Consider the following 23,546-nt stretch of genomic DNA (forward strand, 5'->3'; position numbering starts at 1 on the left):
CGAGTGCGTCTGCACCGACAAATTAGCACGATAATTCGTAAAATAGCGTGTTATTTTGCAAATAATCCCAAGTTGACTTGGGATTGCAATCTCGAGATCAATCCTACGAACTAGTGCGATAATTGCGTCTCCATTGCAAATAATCTCGAGATTGTTCAGATCGGGATAATTTGCCGGATCAGTAATAGCGCGCTAATTTGAAAACTCGGGATGGTGCAGACGGCCCTTTTATCTCTTCCTCTCCCATCCCTCTCTTTCTTTCTTTCTCCTTCCATTCTCGCATCTTTCTTCTATGCTCTTTCTTTCACATGAAAAATAATATATATATATATTTCATATCACCAAAATTCTGAAGAGATCTTTGTGTAAAATCCTAGATAAAACAATACACTATTAAATGAATCAAAGAAAATCCACTTACAAAATAATCCCTCAATTTTTTTATTTCCAATTGCTAATGTACATCAGTAGCTTCAAGCAAGGAATATATAGGAGATTGTACAAAAATATGTAGTACTTAATTATATTTCAGTTTTAGAATGTACAAGCACATTAAACAATCATATATGTACGTATGAATGTATGTAAAGTAAATCATGTGATTATCAAAAATGGTTTAATGTAGCATTTGTGTGCAAGCAGCAGTGAATGGTGGTCACACATGTATACTATAAAGCAAATATATCTTGATGGTAGACCAGCAAAAAAAAAAAAAAAATCATCACAATAATTCTAGTTCATAGTACTCCTAAATAAACAACATCCTCATGGTACACAAATTTGAAGATAAATATAGCAATGTGATTGTTTCCTCACTTTACATAAAGTAATGAATACCTTCTTTCTTCTCAGTTGAATATTTAAGCTAAACTTGAGTAGTTATTGAGCGAGAAAATACTTCTCAATAGGGTTAATTGATACCATAAAAGTAGTCACTTCTTAATTATTTCATGTAAGCTAAATGCTCTGTAACAATGAAATCTAGCAGGAAACCCAAGCAAGATGAAAATAAACACATGGGCATATACAGTATATATCACCATTAATTGACCAAATTACATTGAACATGGTTATTTTGCTAAATAAGCCAGTTCTTAGTTCCTTTCTGCGCATGATCAAAAGATTCTACGCATGATCAGAGGAAGGTCATTTGTACTAAAGTGACATGGTGGTTTAAAATCTGAGATAAGCACCAACTTTGATGTCTTGATTATTCATATATTCTTTTGAATTGTGGTTTTCATTTACATCCACAAAAAACAACAACGCGTCCACGAACGACTGGTTTTCACAGTTTGCAAAGTACATTGTGCAACATGCTATGATATGCATTCAAAGTAGGAATGCAACAAATACCTTCATAAAGTGTTCATTGGTATGCTATTCTAGTCACCTGGTCTATTCAATTTCTTCATCCTGCTATGTAAGGCAAGCTTTGAAAACTGCCTATCATAATGAAAGAAATGAAAGGTCATTTGACCAAAAATTGTCCATGAGTAACTACGAACTGGTCTATACTGAGCAATTACGCCTTCTCTACCATTATGATTTGGCACACATCTTTCTCACTTGGGTGGACATTTTGTTGGATGCTGTTTGAAATCATCGTGTGGCATTGCAGCTACCACAACTTAAATTTATATTTGAAAAGTATGTTTAAAGGTCAAGTCCACCCCAGTAAAATGTTGATTTGAATGAATAGAGAAAAATCAAACTAGCAAAACGCTGAAAATTTCATCAAAATCGGATGAAAGATAAGAAAATTATGACATTTCATAGTTTCGCTTATTTTCACAAAACAGTGATATGCACAACTCGGTGACATGCAAATGAGACAGTCGATGATGTCCCTCACTCACTATTTCTTTTGTTTTTTTATTGTTTGAATTATACAATATTTCATTTCTTACAGACTTGACAAAACCATATAGTATTAAACAATGCTAATTCCACATGTTCATGGAGGAAATACCCGTTGTTTCACATGACAATGAGAAAATTAGAATATTTCATATTTCATACAATAAAATACAAAAGAAATAGTGAGTGGATGATGTCATCAGTCTTCTCATTTGCATACTGACCAGGATGTGAATATAACTGTTTTGTGAAATTAAGCAAAACTTAAAAATGTCATAACTTTCTTATTACACATCCGATTTTGATGAAATTTTCAGTATTATGCTTGTTGGATTTTTCTCTTTTTATTCAAATCAACTTTTTGTTGGAGTAGACTTGTCCTTTAAGTTTAAGTTCTGATAAAGTTCAATAATGTTAAAGATAAATGCCACTTGTTGTAGCGATCTCAAAATGAGTTTGAACAGAATCCAATAAAATAGCCACCAAAGAGTAAACATAAAATATGTAACAAGTTATTCTGGATGAAAATATGTAATTGCTGAGAAATTAGCAAAATAAAGCATGGCATTCCAACCACATGTTGGGTCTTTTCACAAGCAATACTGATACACTGTCCCACGTGCAATTATCTGTGTTGGTGATCTTCGGTGTGATGAATATTCTCCCTCAACATTTCATGATTTCACCAAGTTAGGTTTATCATTGTTAATGTAAATAAAAAATATACCAGCCCTAGATCTACAAGGATATGGTGATAATTGAACTTGATTTGAAATACTTTCCTTTTGAATAATTTTTGCTGCAACTACATTCTTTGAACTTTGATATATTGAACAAAATTCAAAGCTACCCAAAATTAATAACTGCTAATTTTCTTCATTGATTCTTTGTAAAAATATAAATGTGAAGGTTGATCAGATTTAGGGCACATTCTTGATAATAATAATAGTAAATAATACATAAGATTTATCTAGTGCAAATCCAGCTAATTAGATGCTCGATGCAATCATTCTTCTGTGAATACGTTACCATATCAATCTTTCCTCTCGAAGGCAACTTAAATGCTTATCTAAGAGATTTATATATTATAGGCCTATAATCAGAAAGATATATATACCAACATTGTATCCTTGGTTTTCTATCCTATTTCAAGCTTGCAAAATCTTTTCATATCTGGAAAGTGAAGAAAAACAAAATAATTATTGTCGAGTTTGATTTTGTTTTCTTAACTAAAGATATTTTAATGATGTTTCCTGTGAATATCACATTTTAGGTTGCATTTACCATAACATAATACAGGCTTTAATCATTGTTGACAATACTTCTTAAGACTCATAGCATAGTATTAAGTTAACCCTAGCCCAATACTAGACCCCCCCAAAAAAATTTGTCATTCCATACTTCTATAGAGTGCAAGTTTTCAAATCCATTTTACTCATTGATTTACATCTAGCAATATACCGATAAACCAAATAAATGTTTTTTAAATGTGATTTTAATGAGACATATTCTATTTCTATGTCAAGGCAATTTCTGACACATTCAAAAATGCACTTGCACATAATCATACATTATACAAATTTGTATGCTGAATGTAAGTTTTCCATCTACAGTTATGAATGATACAAGGGCAATTTCGGACGTATGTTGGGAGAGGGGGTGGGGTCACCGCTTGCCACTATATATTTTTCCGCCTCCTGGGGGCGTTTCATAAAGCTGTTCGTAAATTAAGAGCCAATTTAAGAATGACTGGTGAACCTTTCTTACGCGCTAAACCATCACCAATGAACATTTTGGTGTACACCGTTTAACACAAGAAAGAATCACCAGTCGTTCTTAAAGTTGCTCTTCACTTACCATAAGCTTTATGAAACACCTACCTGGGGCCCGTTGCAGAAAGAGTTGCAATAAATCGCAACTCTAAAAATCAGGCGCAACTTGATTTTCAACCAATCAAAAGCGCGCATTTGGGACTTGCGATTGATTTTTTGGCTTGCTCTTTCTGCAACGGGCCCCTGGAAGAAGTTTCATAAAGCTATTTGGAAGTTACAAATGACTTTACAACCGACTGGTGATCCTTTCTTATGGTAAATGACGTAGAACAAATTTCATTGGTGTTGATTTAGTTCTTAAGGATCACCAGTCATTCGTAAAGTCGCTTGTAATTTTCAAGCAGCTTTGTGAAGCACCTACCAGGGCCCAGTAGCACAAAGCCCAGTGATTGATCGTAAGGTCATTGATGCCGTTTCACTAAATATGTCCCTGTGGATGTGATCTGTACAACCTGGCTGTGTCATGTTACATCTTCTGATCTTCCTGTATTAAAATAGATACAATCATTTACAAATCAATATATCAACATTACAACATTAGATAACTAAAATATACATAGAATTGCAATATTTTCAGATATATTCTAGTGCCGTAACAAGGTAAAAGTGTCATAAGAGAGAATTAAGTTAATTCTTAGTCATACTTAAATCTTAGTGAAACATCCCACAGAAATCAATTGCACAATTAATAAATATTACATGACTAATCACCAATTAGATAGCATGATTTGAAATTTACTTTGTTGCTGATTAATATAAGTTCTTGCAATGTCCCCTCAGTCAGACATAGCAGTGTGTGTATATAGTCTGCAAGCACAGACTCAAATTTGACACTTTAACCAATTATACCATGTCTAGAGTTAAGACTAGACTACAAACTCTCTGTCATTGTCACATTTACAAGAGTGAATCTAGTCTCCGTATTTCAGACCTTGCACTATGCGAACTGCGAAAAGCAAAGGTCTGTGTCTGCAGACTACATGGCAAACATTACATGTAGTCTGCACTCTGCAAGCACAGACTCAAATTTGACACTTTAACCAATTATACCATGTCTAGAGTGAAGACTAGAGGCCAAATTCTCTGTCTGTGTCAATGGTAGAGCCAGCTACAGTACATAGGGAATCTAGTCTCGCTTCTTCAGACTCTGCATTATGCACTGTGCGAATTGCGAAAAGCAAATGTCTGTGCTTGCAGACAGTGTTTATAAAATGCTAGTATTCTGAGAAGATATGTATTTACTTACCAAGTTTTCCTTTCGATGGCTTCTCCTATTCTGCTACCGTGATAGAGCTCTCATTGCTGAATTCTAAATTATAGACTGATCTAGACTTTGAACTCTCTGCATCACCACTAAGATGCAACTGAGATGGTAAATTGGAAAGAGCAAGAGAAAAAAAGTGATTTTTTTAAGCAATAGCAGAAATACATTTTTTTATGTAATTGTGATTAAAGGAGAATGTCAACAAAGTTGACTTTCATTTTCAATATGCAAAAAAAATAAATAAAGTTAGACCTTAGTTCTGGGGCTCATTTCACAAAAACATATGATTATAGGAGTGGGCTATAAATGGGTGATATTTAGTTTTACTGTGACAACAGTTTTTTTGTGTTCCTTTTACCTTATCTCAACATGAAATGACAATATTTTTTGTCTCGGGTCCGAGAAAAAAGTGTGCCGGGCCAAAATCCAAAATGGCCGCCAAAACCCCCCAAAATCACATTTTGGGCCACAACATTTTTATTTGATGGTCTTTTTCTCTGGTTTTGGTGTCTATTCATATGTTTCTGGGGGCAGGGAATATGTTTTTCCTAAACTTAGTACTTTTAAATCATTATTTGTAGTTATAAGGTGATTTTACTTAAATTTACCACTTTTTAAAGCCATTTTTCAGCCAAAAAGTAGATTTCATCATTATGTGGTTCTTGAATATTAGACGATACCAGTTGAACAGTAGCAGGCAGCTTTATATAGCTATATTGCTTTTATTCCTCTATTTTGGGTTTTTACGGATATTTGCGAAATATATCTTATCAAATAAAAGAAAATGTCATTTATCCATAAGGGCTATACGGTATACAATGCACTGTACTGTACATACTACACTGCATATATCCATGCATTAACCACCATGACATGTATATTAAAAGGACTGTATATATAAAACTATAGTGTCATAGAAATGAGCTCCTAATGTTTAGAATTAGATTGTGAATTGTGAATTTGATTGCTTGTCAGCTGATGTATAATACATGATAAAACCAGCAACGTAAATTGCACAAAAATATCACATATACATGTATATCATATACGTACATCACATTTTTAACCATATCTTCTCCATTTGGAGGCTTTTTTTTACCTGGTTGTGGTGTCTAAACTGGTCTATATTTATGGGGTCAGTTAAATATCGTGGTAATGCTGATCAACAGCAAATCAGAATCAAGGATTCAATGCAAGTTACCATTAAGTTAAGTTAACATAATGGTAAATTTTTATGCAACGGGGACCAGAATAGCTACAGTGTGAATGCCATGATGTGGGGTTAATTACCTCTCTCCGCCCCCTGAATTAGCATATTTGACAAAACGTCCTCAATTTCTGAGACAAAACATATCTTCAATTTCTGAGGCATCTAATTCTAAACCTGAGAGCTCATTTCTATGACACTATAGTTTGTACAGACGTTGTTAGCTGTCATGGTGGCCAATGCATTTATGCAATGCAGTATGTACAGTACATGTACTGTATTGGCCCAATGGATAATTGACATTTTTTATTTAATAAGATATAGATTTCACAAATATCCGTAAAACCCAAAGTAGAGGAATAAAAGCAATATAGCTATATGAAGCTGCTTTCTATTGTTGACCTCATACAATCTAATATCCAAGAACCCCAGGACGATAAAACCTACTTTTTGGCTGAAAAAAACTATAAAAATTTGAAAATTTAGGTATAATTACCTTTTAACTCTACAAATAATGGTTTAAAAGTACTAATCATAGGAAAAACAAATTGCCTGCCCCCAAAAACATATGAATAGACACCAAAACCAGAGAAAAAGACCACCAAATGAAGAAGTTGTGGCCAAAACTGTGATTTTGGTGGCTTTTGGCGGCCATTTTGGATTTTGGCCCGGCACACTTTTTTCTCGGAACCGAGACAAAAAATATTGTCATTTCATGTTGAGATACATTACAAGGAATAAAAAAAAACTCAGGGACTCGATTTTAAGGCGCGCGAGAGCGATCGCGCGCTACATGCGCGCCTTAATCCATTTTAGGTAGCGCGATTAATAGCGCGCCTCGCGATCGCTGAGCTGCGCAGAAATGCCTAAAGTCCCCCTCGAAATCACCCAAAATCATTGCCGAGTGATAACAACTCAACGGCCATGTTCGAGCTCCGCTTACCATTTAAAAATCATCCAATATCCACACTCAAATTCATGAATAAGCCTTGAAAATAGCGAGGAGCGCAGTTTCAAATTCCGAAGTGGCGTCTTTTTTTCTGTACCACGTATTTCCATACACATGGTACCAGGTATGGAAAAAAAAATCAACGCAACGGTCGGGAAACAGTTGCATGTATAGGGTCCATTATGACTACCACGCGCGCACCATGTGCAATTTCTAATGCACATATTTCCCCTACAGATATCACAATTCAGAGTCTAGTAACCTAGCATTGGTGAGTTGTCATTCGGCTTTGCTTTTCAAAACGGCCTATTAGCATCCAAAATAAGTTACCTTATTTATTAATTATAACTAAAAAATCATTTATTTTCTTTTTCTAGGGGATGAGGTAAATATCAGAAAATAAATCATCAAACAAAGCTCCATCTATTTTACAAGGCCGGCGGCAGGCTCACGCACGAACGCATTGGCGCATGTAGCCAGTCGGAGCTCTGTCTCTCTCTGCCAGAGCTCTGGGGGACAATTCGCTCAGTAAAGGCCTCAATGATGGTGATTTTCTGTTTCAGACAGAGTTTACATTTCAGGTATATTATTCAAAACTGCCAATAAAGTTTGATGATTTCTTCATTGTCATGTATATTTAAGTTCTTAATGAATACATTCTCACCGAATTTAGACTCTCCCATAGAGAAATGCAATTTTCGTGGAGATCTGCGTTTTCAAAGAACTTCAGGAAAAGTTAGGGTATGTGGGCCTTTATTACATGTACATGGCCGAGTACAGGGTATTGTACTGGAATAGACGGAGTAGAAATTAGATATTGAATTCATTTATATCCAAGTCCAACTCACAGTCACACACACACGCACAGTGCCACACACCCACACACACCCACATCCAAGATTCTAAGCATGAAAAAATAACTTTAAAAATCATACAATATTTAACAAAAAGTAATAATTCATTAATAAGTGAACAGGTATTCCTGAAAATACAAAAAAGTAGCATTTAAAAAGAGCCCCCGAAATGCAAAATTAGCCCCAAAATTTGACAAAAAAATGAAACAAGTGGAATGCCTCTGGCCGTCTCACCTGCATCACGCGATTCAATATAGCAGCAGTGCTGATTTTGAAAACTACTATAACTCGCACAAGATGTTCAGTGATACTTGGTTACTCTTATTTCCACGTTTTATGAACTAGACCAATACACTTATAGAGATATGATGGCAATTCAACAAATACCCCCAACGTGGCCAAAGTTCTTTGACCTTACATGACCTTTGACCTTGATCATGTGACCTGAAACTCGCACAGGATGTTCAGTGATACTTGATTACTATTATGTCCAAGTTTTATGAACTAGACCAACACACTTTCAAATTTATGGCTGTAATTCAACAAATACCCCAATTTGGCCAAAGTTCATTGACCCTAAATGACCTTTGACCTTGATCATGTGACCTGAAACTTGCACAGGATGTTCAGTAATACTTGATTACTATTATGTCCAAGTTTCATGAATCAGATCCATAAACTTTTAAAGTTATGATGGTAATTCAACATATACCCCCAATTCGGCCAAAGTTCATTGACCCTAAATGACCTTTGACCTTGGTCATGTGACATGAAACTCAGGCAGGATGTTTAGTAATACTTGATTAACCTTATGGCCAAGTTTCATGAACTAGGTCCATATACTTTCTAAGTTATGCTGTCATTTCAAAAACTTAACCTCAGGTTAAGATTTAGTGTTGACGCCGTCGCCGTCGGAAAAGCGGCGCCTATAGTCTCACTCTGCTATGCAGGTGAGACAAAAATGGAGCCCCCCCAAAAAAAAATTGTCAGTGACTTAACTTTTAGCCAAAGTCAAAACCTCACTCAAACAGGTTTTACAATCTAATTACAATACATTGTAAAACAATTATAAATATTGCATATTCGATTGTTTCCTTCCTTTGGTTGTTGATTGTAACTTAGTACATATATTTCCTCCATCTGTTTTGTTAATTGGACAAAAAGCTCCCCTTGTATATTGAAGAAGAGCTTTTTGCAGTGCTCCTCTACCGCTCTCCTTAAAAGTTCTAGGAGAGCTTTTTATTGCTCCCCTCACAATTATAAAACTGAGTCCCTGAAAACTGTTGTCATATTGAAATTACAAAAAAAGTATTTTTGACCCATGTATAGCCCATTATGGTACTTTTGCTATAATATGGTAACCGCCATTGAAACAGGGCTCAACAGCCTGTCAAAACCAAGAATTCCATGGGGGTTACTATACTTGTGATGTTTCTACAGTAATAGGCCTCTGGTCCTGAAATTGGTTTATAACAGAAACTGCCACAAAGAGATTGCAATGCTCATTAAAAAGCATCAAATAATGTGTGCATACATGCTGTATGATTTGGGAATATAAGAATTACCCCAGCTTTGATAACAATAATATTCCGCATTTATATAGCGCATAACACATCGGAACGACGTCTCTAAGCACTTTACAGCTATATTATAACCCTGTTCATCGGATCCTTGCATGCCCGCATACAATGTATGCACCTTCTCCTTAACCAGAGGCAGCGGAACATCAGGCTCGGACAAAGAAAGTAGAGGGGCACCTTTTGTCTGCCAAACAATAGGTGCCCCTCCACTTTCATTGTACGAGCCTGACGTTCCGCTGCCTCTGTCTTTCACCTTCTCTTTAGCCTGGTGGCCTTAAAAGTGCACAAGTGTTTCAAGGAATAAATTCCTGCCAGATACTCATTTTCGTCACCTGGATTGAGTGCAGCAGAATGTCGGATAAATTTCTTGCAGGAGGAAGTTGCGTCATGATTGGGAATGAACACAGGGAAAAATAGAGTAATAACCTGATTTTTCTTTGCTTAAACGGGCAAAGGAGTTTCCCGAGTATACTTACTCGTAAATCTGAACCTTCATCGGTAACAATCGTGATGGTCCCTTCTTCGCCATCTCCCTGGCTAACCATCTCACTCCCAACTGTCTGATCCTGTGCATCAGAAAGTTCAAAAGAGAATGTACATGTTAACAAGGGTTTATTTCCAATTCGTATAATGCCAGTTTGTCCAATTGCCAACTCGTCTACTATCATTTGGTCTACCATCAGTTCGTCCACTCACCACATGGTCTACTTTCATTTAGTCTAATGCCATTCCGTCTAATAACCAGTTGGTCCAATAGCAATTTAGTCCATACAGTATACCATGTGGTCTAACTAAACTAAAGTGTTAATTGTGCAAAATGAATGAAAAGAAAATGGGTATTAGACCAACTGGTTATTAGACGAAATGGAAATAGACGAACTGGTGATTAGACAAAGTGATGATTGGACTAAATGGTTATTGGACCAAATGGTTGTTAGACGAAATATTGATAGACGGAATGGCATTAGACTAAATGAAGGTAGACCATGTGGTGAGTGGACGAGTTGGCAGTGGATGAATTGGCAATTTACCTTAAGAAGGGGGTAGTTAGAAAAAACTTGCAGAAGTATATCACTGTTGGAGAGTGAGGTAGAGGCAAAGTGAGAGAGAAAAATAGAGTGTTGAAGAGAGAGAGAGAGCATAAGAGAGAAAGTGAGAGAGGAAGAGCAAAAGAGAGACTGAGACACAGAAATTTGAAAGAGAGACACAAAAGAAAAAAGAAGAGAGGTAGAATAATGAATTATATATGGACACATTATGCTACTTCACAATATCCTAAACACTGGCTGATCCAGGGGGGGGGGGGGATGCACAGCCGGCCCACGCCCCCCCCCCCCTTTGAGAGGCACAATCAAAATTTGTAATATAAAAATGCCGTTGAAACAGAAGTGTGCCCCCCCTTCATAAGTGAAGACCTTTTTTTTTTAAGCTTGTCAAATTTTTCCTCGGGAAAATTTGCCCCCCTTTTGAAAAATCCTGGATCTGCCCCTGATCCTAAATCATGGTGAGCTGCATGTTAAAAATGCAATGAAATCAAGAATTTTTGAACCAGTGCAGAAATTCTGGAATCCCTCCAACATAATCACAAATTCTCTCCATATATTTAATATAAATCATACTTTTGGTAATCAGATATTGCGTAAAAACAAATATTGCATATATACCAACGTGTTCATCAATCTGAAAATAAGAGGATTTGTTAATCCAAACATTTGTGGGATTATTCTGAAGGTTAATTCATCTGAAAAGAAATAGGGTTTGATATCCCAAAGATTTGTTGAACTGACAATAAAATAAAGTTCTTTACTCTGATGGTTCATCAAGGTCGAAAATTAAATTAGGTTCATTATTCTGAAGGTTCGTTTGTACAAAAATGAAATAGGCAACTCTTCAAGATTTTTTCTCAAGTTAAGAGCAAATTAAGATTAATCATTTCTTAATTTTCAACCATCACAGATTGTAAAAGAAATTCATGGAACGGCCACAGATCATTACCTGTTGATCACAGACTATTTCCTCTCCTCCGACAACCATCATATCACCATCTTTCTGAACCACATCCATATCTTCATCTTGATCGAAAGTCTTTCCTTGCCCCTCATCCTCCCTGATCGAATTCTGTATTCTGTCTGCTAGTTCATTCAAGGTTATCAATGTCTCACTTCCCTCGACAGTCTTGATGCTATCGTCGTTCAGAACATTCAACACCTAATAAAGGTGAAAGTTACAAGAGAAATGCCATGAAATAATCAACCTTTTTGTACGTCTGACTAGCATTTTTCAATATTTTCATGATTTCAACAAGGCAAAAGCGATTTTATGTCTCGCCCACTTATGAAAATAACAAGAAATAACGTGATTTGCGAGGGCACGCAACAGAATTGTATCGAAACTTCATTGTGAAATGACTGGGATGGAATAACACTTGTCATTTAGAGCCTTGCACGTAAACTTTAATGTTGACCTGAAAATGACCTTAGACCTTACCATGTGACCTCCGACTTCAGCATAACATGCAGGTCGCCTAAGTTCATCTACCATCTAAGTTTTGTTGAAAAGTGACTGACACTTGCGGAGTTAGGTGTCATAAGAGTCTTGCATGTAAACTTTAACGTTGACCTGAAAATGACCTTTGACCTTACCATGTGACCTCCGACTGCAGCATAATATGCAGGTCCCCCAAGTCCATCTACCATCCAAGTTTGGGTGAAAAGCGACTTACCGTTGTGGAGTTATGTGTCATTAGGTTTGTGACGGACGGACAACATTTTGATCCCTAAGTCTCGCCTTCACCTCTGGTGGGCGAGACAAAAACCACAAAAATCATAATTTGAGAGTATTACAACTTTTCTGATAAAGCACAAACTGTACATAGAGAAATAGATTCAGAAAGGTCCCATATATAGGCGGTTGAAAGTAATAGTACATTATGAAATTGAGCGCAATTTTTGTATGACAGTACTGCATGCAATGATCAAACTAATCCTATGTTTATGTCCTATAAGCTTATATATCTTAGGTCTTGTAACCATAGAGGTCTAATTCAACCGGCCAGGTACCAAATCATCTCACCTGGGTTGAGTGCAGCACACTGTGGATCGATTTCTTGCTGAAAGTAATTACACCATGGCTGTATTTGAACCATGACCCTGTTTCTCAGTCAGTGGTGGTTTAAGTAGGTTTCATGGTACACCATGTAACTTGCCTGGGCAAGTGTTGGTCCTGAAAAGGTCCAACCGATCTCGACGTTTCGACAAGTGTGTTCTTGTCTTCAGGAGAATGTAGTAGTGGTTACATGATTGCCTTACAATCAATGAAGAAACAAGCACTCACCTCCAGGACTTGTCCATCGGTGGTGACCAACCGACAGTCTGTGGTCAACGTCTGGATGGGCAGCGGCCGCGGCGATGGCTTGACCGACCGGACGAAGATCTGACCCCGTTCATGTTGCTTGAGGTGGAGACGCATGCGATCCTTCCAGGCGGTAATGTGCCCACAGGCGTTGCACTTGTAGCGTAGGTTGGAGTGCTTGGACATGTGGTTTTTCAGGTGCTGTTTGTTGGCAGTGCGGTATGTGCAAAGGTCACAGGCGAATTGCTTAATACCTGCAACAAATGTAATATGAAAACAAACTCATTGTCTGTAAGAGCAAAAGATAGTCACTTCTATTGAGTCTCTCAGATCCCAAAATATGGCATAAGGAAATATTGTGCAACTGATTTCATACAGGCCTACATACAAAACTGAAGTACTTTTTCTAAATGAGTTCCTTCAAGCTCCCCTAAAATTCTGAATGGTTTTTAAGCACACAGATTTGCTTTGCAGATTTATTACAAAACACACTCAGAATACCAGCCCAAGTAATAAGATTGAGAGTGAGGTTGAATCAAAGATAGGCTACATACAGATACATATTTTCCTTTTTATTCTCTTTATTTCCAAAATGTGATTGGTTGACCACCATTGGCCAACCAAAGAATGTTCTTCCTCCCACTAGTTGGCTGTGGACAATTGGTTGATACATATAAATCTAAAGCAAGGTTCTACACTAACTTTTTTTCTTGGTGGCCCGATTAGTCCACCAAAATCATGAATTACATATTTTTGGTGGTCCGCAAAACAGATCTGTTGGCCCTTAAATAATAGAAAACAATACAATTTATCAAAACTTTGTTAGCCCAACCGGGCCACCAAGTGTGTGCTTTTACAGAAATTTGGTGGCCCGACTCTCAATTTTGGTTGCCATGGGCCACCGCTAATATTGAGTCCTGCTCTAAGCAACACTTTATTATCTCTTTGTGGAATACAATACTGGGTCCTGCAACATAAAGCTTAACCTTTGATCATGGGTCTGATTTTTACGTTTGATTGAATGATTATTGTGTATGATCAATCGTAGAAATCAGGGCCGCTATCAATTGCTAAGCTTTATGTTACCAGGGACTGATCACATACATCCACATTTACTGTATATTTAGTATGTCACATCAAGGCATCAATGGTTCCATGACATTTGCTCCGATGACAACTGCTCCGCTCTAGATTTCACACACTTATCGAATGACCAACTTCAACCCTGGGATTAACACTATACCCTATTCCTACACCTAACCCTAAACCTAACATAAAACCCTACATGTACATATTAGAGGCAATTAAGCCCAGAGCAATTGTCACTGCAACAACAAGACTTTTCTTTGCAGAAAAAGAAAACAACCTACCTGTGTGCTTAGCTACGTGTGCATGCATCTGGGTCATTGTGATGGTCGAGTAGTCACAATGTCCGCATTTCAAGGGTTTCACAAGAGAGTGTCGAGCCATGTGTCTAGTCAGGCTGCTCTTGTACGCAGTCACATAGTCACAGTGGATACACTGATGGACCTTATCGGGTCTTTCCCGTTGATCATTGTGGACCATGCTGTGTCGCTTCATACTGTGCTTGCTCGTTGACACATAACCACATTCTGGGCATCTGTACTCCAGCTTGCCATCTTCTTTCTTAGATGGCGGAGCAACCTGGGCCATTCTTATCCTCTCGTTGATCTCTCTCTTCTTCTGCGTTTCAAGGCATGTGTGGTTTTGCAGTCTTTCCGCATTCATGGATTCATAGCCGCATGACTCGCATCGGCTTCTCTTCTTGTGCATGGCGAGGTGCGAGTTCAGGTTCGACTTGGAGTTTGTGGAGAAGGTGCATCCAGGCTGTGTACACTGGAATGGCTTATCGCCTTTGTGGGTGTTCATATGAGACTCCAGGCACTGCTTGTAGGTCGTCTTGTAGTCGCACTCGCTGCACTGGTATCGCTTCTCATTGTCGTGTTTAAACAAGTGTGTCTCAAGATCCGACTTCTTTGCAGCAGAAAACGAACAGAGCGAGCACTGGAACGGTCGGACACCATGGTGCTTGGAAGAGATGTGGTGCAGCAGGCTATGCCTGTAGATGCTGGAGAAGTCGCAGTAAAAACATTTATGGCGTTTATCAGGGTCATGCTTCTTGGAATGTGTCTGCAGATCATACTTGTACATGGATACGTAATCACATTGAGTGCACTTGAACAATTCACTCGGGTCCATTTCCTTGATGTCAAAGTGGCTCTTTACGTGCGTCTTGAGGTTGAACCGCTGTCGAGTTGAGTAGCTACACTGAGAACAATAATAAAGGTGTTTATTGTCAGGTACAACATGCAGTATCTCGTGACTGAGCCAAAGATGTTTCTTATTGGTGGTGAAGTCACAGTGATTACACGTATACTCTTGAACATTACTTGCTCTGCTTCCTGAAGAATCTTCCGCATCCTCTGTCGCTCCAGCCTTCTCCTCCACCTGTAGCTCAGTGCCTGTATACACAGTATAACAAAATGATTTCATGAACAATCTATCATATGAAAAATACATACATAAGTACTGGATGCATGTTTTATGAACAGTTTTAAGTGAAAGTCCTTACACAGGTGATCTTAGCTTTTAATATCATCCTTAAACATCATCGGTATCATATACTTTTGTAGTTGTTTATTTTGGTTAGCTTTGATTTGAAATATACAAAATAGGAGAACAAATGAGGTTAGAGCAAAATCTCATTTAAAAGAACAGATACATGTAGCCCATTTCTGATTTTTGCCTGAACTAAAAAAAAAAGTGAAGAAAAAATACTTTTTATCACCAAATATGTATAGTAAACATATTCTAAAATAACCACCTGGTTCATATCTGGAGGTGAAAGGTTACCACATTTAAAGAGAATTTGTGAATGACATAATTTCAATATTGTATTTAATGGTCATAAGTTTTTAACTGGATTTAATGTTCTTTTCTAAGCACTAGCTAAAAATGGGGAGGGGGGTTTTTCCACAGAAACGTGAATTATATTGTTAATCCAGAAGGCATTAGCTGATGTTAGTTTTCTTTCCTATTCTTCTATTATTACATAAAATCTTTACTATTGTGTTCCAGGAAATGAAATAAATAAATGCTCAAAGGGTTGATTGTGCCCCCATTCTTGAACAATCCACACCTTACCTGTGTCCAGTCCAGACTGCAACGCTACCACACTTGTTGTTTCATTGACAGAAATCATGGACACCACGTTGATCGTGACATCCGACCCATCTGTGGACTTCTTGTAAACATACAGCATCTTATCAGGATTGTTCTTCTCCTTGATGGTGAAAGACAGTGATGAGTCATCACCCTTATCTGTTGAGTCACACGTTTCTCTAGAGGACTCCACGGAGGGTCCACCAGGAAGTTGGTCCACATGGAGTTCCTTGTCCTGGGTGCAGGACGTGGACTCTGAAGAATCAGACCCCACTAACAAATCCTCATGCTGATCTGACATTCCCGTCTCATGCTCAGTAGGTGTCATCCTGGAATCTGTACCCTCTTCTGCCTCATCCTCAGGATCGGTCAAGTTATCCGTAGCCTCCATGCTCAAGTATTGATCTGTGGCATTTGTGGAACCTGACGGAGATGCTCTCCCTTTATCCGTTTATGACAGTTTTTAACTGGGGGCGAAATACCAAATGACAAAAGCATGATGAACTTTGTTTGAGCACAGCACAAAACTCATTTCTGAAATGCTCCATAAAGCCTTGCACTACTACCAGTACAAAAATTAACTTTGCATTAAGAATTTAACAGCAATGACTAGTATTTCTGACATAAAAATGTTAAGAAAGCAGATGATGTTTGTCTTTTTTCACTATCACACAGTCACTTATAGTGCACTTACATGTAGCTATGAAAAAAATAATAAACGTCCATTGTAAAAAAGTTTGCTGAATTTGGTAATAAAGTTACATTTGCATTTTAGACAATTTGTGACATCTAAATTGAATAACTGTCTATAAATAAAAATTGAATATTGTCATCACGCATACAGAGGGTGGCAACATCATGACGCTCTCTAGATCTATGTGTGTCATAGCTTAGCTGCTAAAAAAGAGGACAAGATGGTGACGTACACATTGGTAAGGGTACATCCCATCTTCTCATAATAAATTTAATTCTGTTGTTTTTTTAAATGTATATGAGTTAAAAAATGAAATCAATAATGTATAAATGTCGGAAATGAATTTCTGACACACATTTACATGATCTTCGGCTAGAACTTTTACAGGGAAAGTAGAAATCTTGTGGGAAAAGTTTTAAAATGCCAATCCTACACGCACACAATATAATATAGGCACAATCCCTGGCTCTGTGGAGAGTAAGCACACATTGAATCATTTAATTCTCTATGTCTATATAGGACTCAGGGCCCGTATTCCATAAACGAGATAAGCATGCTTAAGTCAAAAATCTAAGCATTTTGTCTTAGTTTTCTGTCTAAGACAAAATTCTTAGCCAAAACGCGTATTCCATAAAGAATTGGCTAAGAATTTTGTCTAAGAATTTGGCTAAGAATTTTTGCGCGACTAAGACAGATTTAGGATGAATGGCTAAGTAACTTTTCTTAAATATGCAGAGTCTGTATTTCATAAATTCTACATGGCTAAGAATTTTGCCCTAACTTTAAGACAGTTGTGAGTTGTCTTAATTGCTTTAAGACAACGTTTAAATCCAACAAATCATGGCCAATTTTTTTAAAGAATTTATACCTATATTGCATTTCGAGCTACTTCCGCAGTTTTTAACCGATTTTCATGAAATTTGGAACACACATTGGTCTTAAGGTAAGGAGGTGTAAGAATTTTTTTTTTGCTTTTTCAGAAATTGTGTTGCCATGGTAACAGTATATTATGGCCAAAATTTAAAATTTAAATTACTTCATCGGTTTTCTACCAATTCTCATGAAAGTTGGCTCACACATTGGATTTGAGGAAAAGATGTGCAAGACACAATTTTGCATGTGTCGGAAATTGTGTTGCCATGGTAACAGTATATTATGGCAAAAATTATGTATAAATCTTGCTATTCCAACTACTTCCTCAGTTTTTAACCAATTCTCATGAAATGTGGCACAAACATTAGTCTTGATGTGAAGATGTGCAAAACATATTTTATGCCTATATACAAAAATTATGTTGCCATGGTAACAACTTATTAAATAACGAAAATTAGGTGAAAAATTTGTGGTTTTAACAAGTTTACAATATTTCAACCACTTCTCATGATGTTTGCCACAGACATAAGTCTTGAGGTAAAGATGTGCAAGACACATTTTCGCATGTGTCGGAAATTGTGTTGCCATGGTAACGGTATATTAGGGCAAAAATTATGTAAAAATCTTGCAGTTCCAACGACTTCTTCAGTTTTTAATCAATTCTCATGAAATGTGGCACAAACGTTAGTCTTGATGCGAAGATGTGCAAAGTATATTTTATGCCTTTATAAAAAATTGCGTTGCCATGGCAACAAATAAAATAACAAAAACTAGATGAAAATCTTGTAATTTGAATTACTTTATCAGTTTTCAACTGGTCAATTCTCCTAAAATGTTGGCGAACACAATAGTCTTGAGTTGAAGATGTCTAAGATATACTTTTGCCTGTATCAGAATTCGTGTTGCTATGGTAACAACATATTATATAAAGAAATTAGGTGAAAATCTTGTGGTTTGAATCCCTTTATTAGTTTTACCAATTCTTATAAAAGTTGGCTCACACATTGATTTTGCGGTGTAGATCTGCAAGACATATACAGTATTTGAAAATTTGTTGCCATGGTAACAGCATATCAGATCAATAAATGTGTAAACAGCATGATGTGTATTGAAGTACTTCTTCATTTTATGACATTGGCCTATATGTCCATGAAATGTAGGTTTTGAGCTAAAATAATCTGCAAGACACATTTTCTCATTTTTTTCAAAATATGTGTTTGTATGATAACTACATGTATACGCCAAAAAAGATTAAGACAATGGTCAATGCTAACTTTTGTTTGGCTACATAGAGAACTACATGTAGCTGAGGGCTTAGTTCTAGTTTTTTTTTTTTTTTTGGGGGGGGGCTAGACCTCAAGATTTCGAACTACAGCCCCTAGTTTAGATCTAAGCCTAAATCAAGATTCTTTAGTCCTAGAAATAACCCAATGCTAGATCCCTAGCCTACTTCCTTTCTCAGGCCTAACGTTAGATGAGTAGAACTAGACTAGATCTAGCCTACTTTTACTATTTTTAGATCTAGAATCTACATTGAGATAGAGTCTACAAGTCTCTAGATCTAGACCTATTACTATGACCCTATGTACACCTAGATTGGTATAGTTCTAGATCTAGATAGGGTCTAACTTTTAGTCTAAGTGAGTAAGTCATTTAGTCTAGATCTAGGCCTAGGTTAGAGATTTCTAGATCAAACAGTAGACTAGATCAGCCAGTCCTAACGTTAGGGCTACCGGATAGGCTAGAAATAAAATCTAGAATGAATAGAAGAAAGCACAGGCTAGGCCCTAGATCTAAATTCTTATATAAATCTAGGCCCTAGTCTAGACTGAGCTGTTGCCAGTGTTGGTCTAGGTTTAGGCCTGTTTTCTAGTCCTGGAAACCTAGATCTAAACAAGTCCTCAAAATGTATAAAATAAAAACTCCAAACAAACAGATGGACCTAAAGTAAAGCAGGAGTAGGCCTAGATCTAGATAGATGTCTAGACTACTACTAGGACTAGATCTAACTTTAGGCATAGTTGGCAAGCAATGCATAGCGATATATCTAGCACTGTTGACAGGAATAACCGTCGTTTCTGGGGATTTATTTAAAAGTTTCTGACATTTACTGTCATATCACATTGGTGAGACTAGGCCAACGTAACGTTAGACTGTTTAGTGTCGTACTCGTAATACTAAAATAGCGGAACAACCAAAATACAGTCGGAGACTGAAGCTTTTGGTCTAAGTCAGATCTATTCTAGACCTACATGTAGATCTAGATAGATCTATCCCTGTCTTAAGGCTAAGCCAGGCTAAGTCCTGCATGTTCTAGGCCTAGACCAATACTAATATAGGTCTATCGTTAGATCTATGCCTAGTATGTAGCTTCAGTCTCAGTTGCTCCACTACGGCACTAGACTAACAAAGTTACGTTTTGCTTCAGCCTTCAGGAAAGTAAAAAGTAAAAACAATGTTCAATTCTCCTCCAAACAGACGGATATTAGTTGTAGATCTTGGGCCTAGGCTAGATCTAGGCCTAATGTTAGACCCAAGACTAGTCTCAAAAGTTACAAATGTTTTCCCTTAGACCCTAGGTCTACTTCAACTGAAGTAGAATAAAGATGTCGAGAGGAATCTACCCTATCCCATTTAGATTTTGACAAACAATACATGAAAAGTAATGAATGGGACTGATACATAAAAAACTGTGCAAGTCACTCGGTTTGGGATTGAAATGTTTTGGTAATTAACAAAATATAGAATACTCTGAATAAAGAATTCTTACCATATGGGTGATGAATGCTCTTCTTTTACTACAATAGTTGTATTAGTTTCAATAAAATCAAACTTGTTAAGAAAAAACAACTTCAATGACATTTTTGCTATTTTGTTGCAGTCACCCCTGCAGCAGTTTAGAAGGTCATAGAATTTGACTTTGAGACTTTGGCTTAGCCATATCGTCTGACTTGAGACAAATGTCTTAAAGTTTATAGAATATCGTTAGGGAAGATTTCTTAGACAAGCAAAATGCTAAGACAAATTGCTAAGACTTAAGCAAAAAGCTTATCTCGTTTATGGAATACGGGCCCAGGAGCCTCCTGGCTATACCATGGTCGAGGGTATAGGCCTAGATCTTAATTTTTAAGGCTAAATTATCTTGTTTTTGCAAAGTAGACTTTTAGGCTAGCCAATCAAAATACTCTGTAAAAAAAAAAAAAAAAAACATAACTGTATTTTCATTCTCTCTATCTCTCGTCCTGCCATCGCTTCTGCAACAAAATTGCAGCCATTAGTATTGACTGACATATGTATACATGCCAACCTCCCCTCCCCTCCCCACCCCCCCCCAAAAAAAGTAAAAAACAACATGGAAAACCTATGGCCTGGCTGGGATAAAGAAGCAAATTATGCAATCTTTTGTCATGTTTACACTTATCAATATTATCAAACAGAAAATTTGAACCCGATTCACCACTATAAATTTGAAATAAATTGAATGGGTTCAGGATCATATGCGCGCCGCTGACGCTGAATCCCGGAGGGGGCACTCAGTATATAATGTCTACATAGTGGGTACTGTATGTGCCGCGGAGGGGACCCCCATTTTTACACTTAAATTTCCGTTCCAAGGCATAGCATTTTTGTCTTACTGAGAAAAATAAAGAAAGCCGCTCCAAAGCATAGCATTTTCTTATCGAGAAAAAAGAAATCCACTCCAAAGCTTTGCATATTTTCCGTTACGCCGTTCCAGCCGCATTGATCTGCTACAATGAGCTGCAATATTGGTGAAAAGCGGCCGCAGAGCGCTGTCCGACCATCGCCTCTGCACTAGCGCACCCGGCGCCCTACCTCGAGCGAAGTTCGTGCAGGTTGGTGATTTAGAGCCAACATGATCATGAAGTTCCTCACACGTATAAATAATTCGCTGCCGATTTCAAAACATTGCATGTGCGCGCGAAGGTCCGAGCTCGGACCGGGTACCTCGCGCATATCGCATGCGATACGGCAGCGAATTATTTATATGTGTGAGGAACTTCATGTTGGCTCTAAATCACCAAGTTTGAGACTGATTAGAAGTAATTAAGCATGGAAAAGAAGTGAAACTTTGTGTAAAGTAAGAATATTAGTTTTCATTGTTTTTAAAGATCGTGATGTTGCATGAATTTTATATTTTCCCCCCATAAAATCCCACCTTTGTCACTCGGAATATCAGATCGAGAGTTCACGGTCTCGAAGTTCGGGTAGGTGGAGCGTAGTGTAGCGGTAGTGAAGTGGAGCCTGCATGAACTTCGCTCGAGGTACCGGCGCCCGTGCCGCCGGGCTAGCTGCATGCACGTTCCATAACATAAGGCCATACATAGGGATGCATACGCACTCACACGCAGGCAACTAACCCAGGGAGCTCCCGCCTGCGCGGGCGGGAGCCCAGGAGCTTACCGTGTATTTGACCATAGTCACCGGACTAGGGTGATTTATGGTCTAAATATTTCTCCAAATGAATTGTGAAAACAGAAAGTATACAATTACCACGATTATATGGAAGAAGGTCTAACGAGTGGCAGTTTCCCGACATCTGGGCACAAACTGGAACCTCAAAAAAACGAAAAGTTCTCTCCTTCTACCCCCGTCTCGATCGGCCATTTTTGTTAAAAATCGTAACAAAATGGCCGATCGAGACTGGGGCAGAGGAGAGAACTTTTCGTTTTTTTGAGGTTCCAGTCTGTGCCCAGATGTCAGGAAACTGCCACTCGTTAGACCTTCATCCATATAATCGTGGTAATTGTATACTTTCTGTTTTCACAATTCATTTGGAGAAATAAATCACCCTAGTCCGGTGACTATGGTCAAATACACGGTAAGCTCCTAGGCTCCCGCCCGCACAGCGGGCGGGAGCTTCCTGGGTTAGCAGGCAACCTGTTACAAAATCCAAGGACCCCCGTTTTCACAAACATGATTTGTACTTCCGAAGGCGAAGCCGTTCGGAGTGGAGGACCCTCATTTTTACAATAAGCCCGCTCCAAGGCCCCGTTTTTTGTCTCGCCCGCGGCACACACCTACTGCTTTTTTTGTCGAGTACCCGTACCCCCCCCCCCCCCCCCCCGGGCGCTGGATCTTTCTTCATCAGCGGCCTCACTGCCTCAGGCTCTAACTTGTAATAATCCGCAACCCGGAAGCTCCGGCGACAACGGACATGAGTCCCCGCTGAACGAACCAACACTCCCAGTCCCACTGCACCGCGAATATTTTTCTTGTTCGAAGGACATGGGACAGAGTTATTTTGGGGACAGAACATATCCGCCGCCATCATTATAAAAATCTACCATATCAATATCAAATGACACGAACAATCGATCTAACGTAAGAAATAAATCAGAATAGTTACCTTAGCTTGCTCTTCGGTAGACTCTTGAGTTTTCGAAGTCGAATGAACATTTATTGTGCTAGAACGTAGAGGGCGTTAATAATTTCGAAAATGTACAACTGAGGCGTGGATATGGATATGAGCATATATTTTAGTTCAAATTCAACTGTTATGATGCAGGATCAATCCGAATTCCGAGCAATGACGACACCAGGCTTAGAAGTCAAGGGGGGGGGGGGGCAGGCCAGGGGAATTGTAGAAAAAAAAACCTTTTATTTTACCAGTGGCTCCAAGGAGGCTTAAAATAAATGAAAGTGGAATATGCACTTCAAAAATCAGGAATTTAATTTTCAGAAACATGTTATAATTATTATGTCTGGCAAGTTCTGATAGAATAATGATAATACTACTGACATCCCGGGGGGGGGGGGGGCAGTCAAATATATTGCTGTACACACACGTGACCAAGAAATTTCCAAACACCCCCTAAACGAGTTTTTCTGTGTGTGCAAAATAACCCCCTAAACAAGTTTTTCGCTGGCTTTATTTACA

At 37.9% G+C, this 23,546-nt stretch overlaps 1 protein-coding gene across 3 annotated transcripts; it reads right to left on the reverse strand.

The window, feature by feature from the left end:
- Window positions 1-417: 417 nt before the first annotated feature.
- Window positions 418-23,092, reverse strand: LOC129279288 (zinc finger protein 808-like). 3 transcript variants are annotated; one of them, XR_010296064.1, is made up of 9 exons: window positions 23,016-23,092; window positions 16,063-16,547; window positions 14,268-15,380; window positions 12,880-13,151; window positions 11,542-11,754; window positions 10,023-10,112; window positions 4,939-5,056; window positions 4,054-4,176; window positions 418-3,033 (listed from the first exon to the last, which is right to left on the reverse strand). XR_010296064.1 is itself a non-coding variant. In XM_064111250.1 (8 exons), exons 2-7 carry the CDS (start codon window positions 16,469-16,471, stop codon window positions 4,964-4,966), a joined length of 2,190 nt encoding a protein of 729 aa, XP_063967320.1. In that variant the 5' UTR covers window positions 16,472-16,547; window positions 23,016-23,092; the 3' UTR covers window positions 418-4,176; window positions 4,939-4,963. The 3 variants fall into 3 exon arrangements, 2 of the variants coding, with proteins under 2 accessions (XP_063967320.1, XP_063967321.1); XM_064111250.1 differs by having other exon boundaries at window positions 418-4,176; XM_064111251.1 differs by lacking the exon at window positions 418-3,033 and having other exon boundaries at window positions 4,102-4,172.
- Window positions 23,093-23,546: the final 454 nt, after the last annotated feature.

The sequence above is a fragment of the Lytechinus pictus genome, chromosome 16 (assembly GCF_037042905.1).
Source record: "Lytechinus pictus isolate F3 Inbred chromosome 16, Lp3.0, whole genome shotgun sequence".
In the NCBI taxonomy this organism is placed as follows: Eukaryota; Metazoa; Echinodermata; class Echinoidea; order Temnopleuroida; family Toxopneustidae; genus Lytechinus; species Lytechinus pictus.